Raw genomic sequence first — 7,054 nt, forward strand, 5'->3', positions numbered from 1 at the left:
TGGCCAGACAGTAGGCCACTAATTTCGGGCCTGTAAACTTGGCCATTAATTGGGACACAAGCATCAACCGGCGATATGTATACGTTGTATAGCTCTGTCTCAATAGTACCGGACTTGAAAGCTATCGCCATACATGTAGGGGTTACTTCCGCCAGGCGCTAAGGCGAGATAGGTCTATTCTGCACGGAATGGTATTTCACAAAGGGCAATCCCCCACCTCCACTCCATAAGTGATCCTTACGTAGCACATTGTATCCATGAGAACTGTACATGCTGCAAGTGTTGGTCAGGTTTGTCTCCTGGATCGCTGCAACCAATATGTTCTTCCGACTCATAAAATCTACTAACTAGTCGGTCTTGCCCCGGAGACCATTGCAATTTAATTGCAAGAATGATAGACTTCCCGGCAATATTGTAACAAGGGTGCTGCTGCTGCGTATATTACCGAACGGGATATATATCAATCCCGGAACGGGCCACAAATTTAAAGTGATTTGAACAGTTTGACGTTTATCCTGAGATGTTGGAGGTATGTACGTCCATTGTAATTTGTATCATGCTTTAAAATAACTCATAACAAAAGTGTGGCTTCGTAAAATTTTTCTAGCGATTTCGCGGTAGGAATATTTTTTCGAGTGGTAAATACCAATTTTTACCATTTCCAGTAAACACAAAATTTTTTTCTTCTCTTTTTTATTGCAAAATTACTTCTTGAAACTTCAATAAACGATGTAGGTAGGCAAAAACTTAATGGGACTCTATCCTGGTGAACCACTTCAAAACAGCAAATACATATTTTGAATTTCACCATAAAGGACCAAAAGGTACGGTGAGTAGCATACCTTCTACAAATCTTATAAAATAAAATTCAAATTCAATCCACCGTAGCGCAGACGTTAGCATGGTCACCTATGACGCTGAACGGCTGGGTTCGAATCCTGGCGAGACCATCAGAAAAAATTGACAGCGGTGGTTTTCCCCTCCTAATGCTGGCAACATTTGTGAGGTACTATGCTATGTAAAAACTTCTCTCCAAAGAAGTGTCGCACTGCGGCACTTCGTTCGGACGCAGTTGTAAAAAAGAAGACCCCTTATCATTGGGCTTAAATTTGAGTCGGACTGCACTTATTGATATGTGAGAAGCTTGTCCCTGTTCCTTATCCATGGGCAAAATTTGCAAAACCCAATTACTTTCCCTCACCTGGTTCATCAGTGTATATACTAGCCCATTGCATGTGCGAATTAATTTAATAGATAAATATTCTTATTTAAGGGTTCACTCATGCAAAAATTACACTTAAAATATCTAATCTTAGAAAAATCGTTTAACAAGATTGGGACCATTTTGACCAACGACACCTTTTGACCATTACTGGTAACTAAAATATAACTTAAATATGGTGCCTTTTTACTAGAATATGGTGCTAAGATGTAATCTGGCATCCATAAGGGGCAATTGAAATACTGTACAATTGAATGACCTACATATTGTGAAGATACGGCATTTGAAAAAGTCATTAGGGATAATTTTAAACGCATAGATGCCATTGTATGCGTTGGAATGGCACCACTATCACATGTTCTCTAAAAAGTACATATATACTAGCCCAGTGCATGTGCGGTTTTATTTAACGACATCTGTTGATCACTTCTTGTTACTAATTAGTAGATTTGATGGAAATTTATACACTGCAAGTTATCTTATAATTTAGCTCAAGTTACCTATTTTTATATTTCATATAATTAATCTAAGAAGTATTAAGTTTAAGTGTAGTGCTTATTGTAATTTTATTGAATGGACTCTTATAGGGTTACAAAGTTACAAAATTCAGAAAATAAATAAAAATATATATCTGAAAGATTTGACCTATTTTTACCGTCGACATCTGGCGTCCAAAAGCCACGATTTAAATATTGTATCTTTACATATTGCAGCGAGTAGTGACATTACTGCAAATGGAGTTTGTCCATAATAGAATTAATCAATTTTTCTTTGTAGTTAAAATTGTTTTGTTTATTGAACGATATATCAGTAACACCTCCTTTCCTTTTGTTAATACAACCATGTGTGGCTAATCAGCTGAGTGACAAATACAACAACAATAACCAATAAACAAACTTATTACTTTTTCATAATCATCTCAAGTTTGTGGTAAACAAAAGAAATTTGTAAACACATCTATATTCTCTCAAAATTTCTAGTTTTAAGTAAATCTTTGTTAGCCGCCCTGCCATGCAATGGTAAGTATTGAAAAATGTGAGCTTAACTTCCACACATACCAGTATATGATGAAGAAAATAGTTAATGGTCATATAATTGTTTTTGTTATCTTCTCGAACAATGAAAATATCTATTTTAATAAATTTTTTACTAGCTTTGTGGTAAAGTTCAATCCTAAAAATATTGCCACTGGCTTTACGAACTCCTTGCTAATTTATACAAATAATACGCGCCATGACGAAAAAGACAGACACACATCGATTTAGTGATGACTGTAAGTTACAAACATTTGAAAAAGAAACGATATTCACTCAAAAATTTATCCAAAGGCCAATTTTTGACGTAGATGGGTTGATCCACATTTAGTTTTGCAAATTTGCCCATGAACATTCCATTAAGGAACAGCAAACTTCTCACAAATCAATGAATGCTGTTCTAATCAAGTTTAAGCGCAATAACAAGGCGCCTCCTTTTTATACCCGAGCCCGAACGGCGTGCCGCAGGGTGACACCTCTTTGCGGAGAAAGGTTTTTTAGATGGCTGCCATATCAATTTTTTATACCGCACAAATGTCAACAGTATTAGGAGGGGATAACCGCCGCTGAAAAATTTTTCTTGTGTTCTCGCTAGGATTCGAACCCAGGTTTCGGTGTCATAAGCAAACATGTTAACCCCTGCGCTACGCTGGCCTCCATTCAGATTTAGCTCGCACATAAACCATTTTTCTCATTTGATTTATTGAATCCTTGGAGAGCCTACATATTACCACAAATTTGCGTTTTTATCTGAAACAGTCTATAGTCTGATAAAGCTCTCTTAAACCCTATCAACTTCTTAAGTAAGTGTGGGGTGCAATGAGTTTAGTTGCCATGTATAATCAATTATGGTCCGAAAAGGTTATAAATCTGGTGTAGCTGCCACGTAAGCATATCTCCTATCTTGATTAAAGCTTCTGCAGTGTTCAATTTTTCCTGATTTGGCAAATTTCTAGTCGGGTTCTGTTATAACTTCCATTTAACCTATAATTTTAAATTTCTTCACCTTCTCCTAAAAAAAAAAAAATAAATAAATAAATAAATAAGGGCGACATCGGCTCTTGTTAAAATACTGAGTACCCATGATGCTCCACATGACGACGAGTTATTGGCCCGTCACTGTATAACCACACAGACTGGAACTTTTAGCTCTGTGTGGTATTCACAGAGTGCCTATGATGCTCGATATGACAAGGCGAGTTATTGGTGCCTTTAAATAACCAATGGCTATTATGTTCCCGCGGCGTATGGTTCTTTGGACCGGTACGAGCTTGCTCACCTATAGGAGCTAGACGTAGATCGCCGCCTGTATATACATAGACATGGGGATACAAGAACAACGAATATTGGTGTATTTAAATTACCATCATTTTTCCGCTTGCTAACCTACAGAAGCTTGACGAGAATCGCTACCTCCACTTGCAAATGTGTGACTACTACAACTACAAGAACCACTCACTTGGTAACCCACATCGCAAAACTGCCTCCCTCTTTATTTTATTTTTTTTTTTATTTTCTAATTTATCCTTTTCTTCTTCCCTACAGCTTCAAAAACGCACGACGCAAAATATTCAACGCCACTATACTTAAGCAAGAAAATCCCCATGGCAATGTAACAGATGTAACATCGAAATCCATCAACGATGTTCAAACTGTTATTATTGGAGCAGGTTTGGCAGGATTATCGGCGGCTCATCATCTAATGAAGCATGGATTTAAGCGCACCATCATACTCGAGGCTAGCGATCGTTATGGGGGACGCATTAATTCAAAACACTTTGGAGATGCTTTCTGTGAATTGGGTGCCAAATGGATAACTATTGATGCATCGCACAACTCTGTTTATGAGCTGTTGCAACAGACCTCAGGCCTATCAAAGAAAATCCAAACAAAAACCGAAACGGTGTATATCGATACGAAGGGCGGTGAGATCAACAAACACATTCCCGAAGTAGTAGATATTTTCTTCAAGAAACTTTGTGCCGGTGTGGAGCTGAAAGATCGTTATGCCAAAGGCAATCTACATGAGCTGAACAATGTATACACCTATTTTCAAGCAGAAAGTTCAAAAATCATCAATGCCATGTTCAAAGAGAAAGACCGGCTGCTGGTCGATGATGTTTTCAATGCCTTGATGAAAGATTTTGGAGGTAAATTGGGTTGCAATCTGGAATATTTAAACATCGAGCAATTGATAAAATTTAAAAATCAATTTGCCTATCCCATTTATATACCCACGGGCATGAACAGCATCTTGCATGACATTATAATGAGCATTGATAGGGAAAATCTGTTGATTGGCAGACCTGTGGGGGAGATCAAGTGGTTTGGCCCTAATAGGGATAACAAGAAATCGGTGAACTGCTTGGACGGGTCAGTAATAAATGCTGATCATATTATATGTACCTTACCATTGGGTGTGCTTAAGACCTTTGCTGGACATATGTTTAAGCCAACCCTGCCTGTGGAAAAAATAAAAGCCATTAACAATTTGGGCTTTGGCAGTCCAGTGAAGATTTATTTCGAATATAAGAAGCCATTGCGTCCATGGTTTTTGGCCAATGTAAGGCCCTTGTGGTCAGCCGAGGAGAGGCTGCAGGATCGCCACTGGACCAAGCAGGTTGTAGAGATCTCAAGGCTGCCTAGTAGCACTCGCGTTTTGGAGATAACTATTGGCGGAGCCTATTACGATGAAATTGAAAAGTTGCCCGATCCTGAGGTTATCGATGAAATCACAAAATTACTCAGGGCTGTGCTGAAAAATCCAAAAATTCCCTTTCCCTCGGAAGTGTTAAGATCCGACTGGAGTAGCAGTGCCTGCTATCTGGGCGGACGTCCCTACTTCTCAACGAGCAGCAGTGCTCAAGACATACAAACGTTGTCATTGCCATTGGGTGTAGATCCTAGCCTTCTCTTCGCTGGTGATGCCACAACTTTGAATGGCTTCGGTACAGTAGATGGGGCTCGTATGAGTGGCATTAGAGAGGCTCAACGTATTATAGATTATTATAAGAAATAACCACATTACCTAAAAATTTTTTTTCATTGTGATTCGTATAACTTGTGTTATAATTAGTCAAGCACTTACAAATTTTATTTAAAATATATAGAAATATGTATATTATTATTTATAATTAATTTTTAAAATTGATAATTTAAATGTGTCTAAATTTTTAATGCTTACGATTTCAATATAAATAAATTTGCAATATTTACTACTAATTAATAAAAATCCATTTGGAAAAAACACACAAGCCAGGACTTAAACTCTTAGTTTAGCAAGTTATACCATGGGATATATTGTCCGGTTGCAGACCGTAGGATTCTCTGTTTCTATTACAAATAAAAGAAAAAAGAATCCAATTATAAAAGTTGGGCAGTTAGGTTATGTATTTATGTAATTAAGGTTGATCCCGAAAGCGATGATCGAAATCATCGCCATAAAGATCAAGAAGAACGCCAAGTTACTGACTATAAGGGCTATCTCCGTTGCCAAACACGTAGGTCAAAAGGTCTTAGATCGAGAATGCCATTCAGAGTCTCTCTCGGGGCATCCCTCCTCGCTCCAGAAGTCATCACCGGCGTAGTACCCTAGACCATATCGACCACTCTGCGCAGAGCAGTTAACATCAAGTGTACCAAAGGTCTAAGATCGAGAATGTCATTCAAAATCTCTCTCGGGGCACCCCTACTCGCTCAAGAAGTCATCACCGGCGTAGTACCCTAGACCTTATCGACCACTCTGCGCAGGGCAATTAACATCAAGTGTACCATCCCCGGCTTTAGTCCCCAACTCCTTTCTATTGAGTTATGACAAGACGTAAAGCGCATTAAAACTCCTTTTGACCTTTTCTGGGCACCCCTTTTCGCTTCCGAAGTCATCACCGGCACAGTACCCTAGACCTTATCGACCGTTCTGCGAAGGGCAGTTAACATCCAGTGTACAATCCCCGGCCTTAGACCCCATCTCCTTTCTATTTAATTATGACAGGAGTAAAGCGCATTTGGTCTCCTTTTGGCCTTGCCACGACGTCCCTTCTCCAGTATAGTTTGTGGTCAAGAAGAACTGCAGAGAAAGTGGCAGTTCTACCTCATCCAGAACCAGTCCATGAAAACACCTATATTTCAAATCCTGGTAAAAAACAACTTAAACTTTCTATCCAGACAGCTCCTTCAAACGCTCCCTGAGCGAGGTCCGTATTAGTAGAGAATTCAGCCACCCGCCATGATGACGTTGTCTTTCGCATAGGTATCGACCTCGATCCTCTCGAAAGACCTGATAATCCTATTAGTAACCAGACGCCACCAAAGAGGTTATAAAATCCGACCTTACCTAGTTTTTATAATCACAATCTTTCTAATCAAGCCCACCGCCAGTGATGCGTTAATAATCCATCCTTTCAGCATCGAATCAACCCAATTCACTAAGGCCAATAAAAGCTGTGTTTTATATTACCCGATTAGGCACAATATTTTGTGTTAAGATCCGTGCTGAATATGATCCGAATCGGTCTTCGTATTAATAGTCTAAATTGGGCTATATATAAGTATAACTGCCATATAGATCGATTTCCTGGCATAGATTCATAGGCCATAACAGTCGCATTTATGACCCGATTTCGCTGAAATGTGAAGAAGTAAGCTGCACCAGGTCACTCGTCTTACGGACCAAGTATGATCCATTTACGACTTTAGTTAAGTACAGCTACCATATAAGCCGATCTGCCGATTTGGGGTCTTAAGCGCACTCATTACCCGATTTCGCTGAAACTTGGAACCGAGAGGTCTTTGACATCCA

General features: G+C 39.0%; 1 protein-coding gene across 1 annotated transcript; it reads left to right on the forward strand.

The window, feature by feature from the left end:
- Positions 1-2,107: 2,107 nt before the first annotated feature.
- LOC106085356 (protein anon-37Cs) lies at positions 2,108-5,362 on the forward strand. Its single transcript, XM_013249571.2, has 2 exons — positions 2,108-2,241; positions 3,802-5,362. The coding sequence occupies exons 1-2, from the start codon at positions 2,234-2,236 to the stop codon at positions 5,273-5,275; spliced, it is 1,482 nt and encodes a 493-aa protein (XP_013105025.2). The 5' UTR covers positions 2,108-2,233; the 3' UTR covers positions 5,276-5,362.
- Positions 5,363-7,054: the final 1,692 nt, after the last annotated feature.

This window comes from Stomoxys calcitrans, chromosome 3, assembly GCF_963082655.1.
Source record: "Stomoxys calcitrans chromosome 3, idStoCalc2.1, whole genome shotgun sequence".
In the NCBI taxonomy this organism is placed as follows: Eukaryota; Metazoa; Arthropoda; class Insecta; order Diptera; family Muscidae; genus Stomoxys; species Stomoxys calcitrans.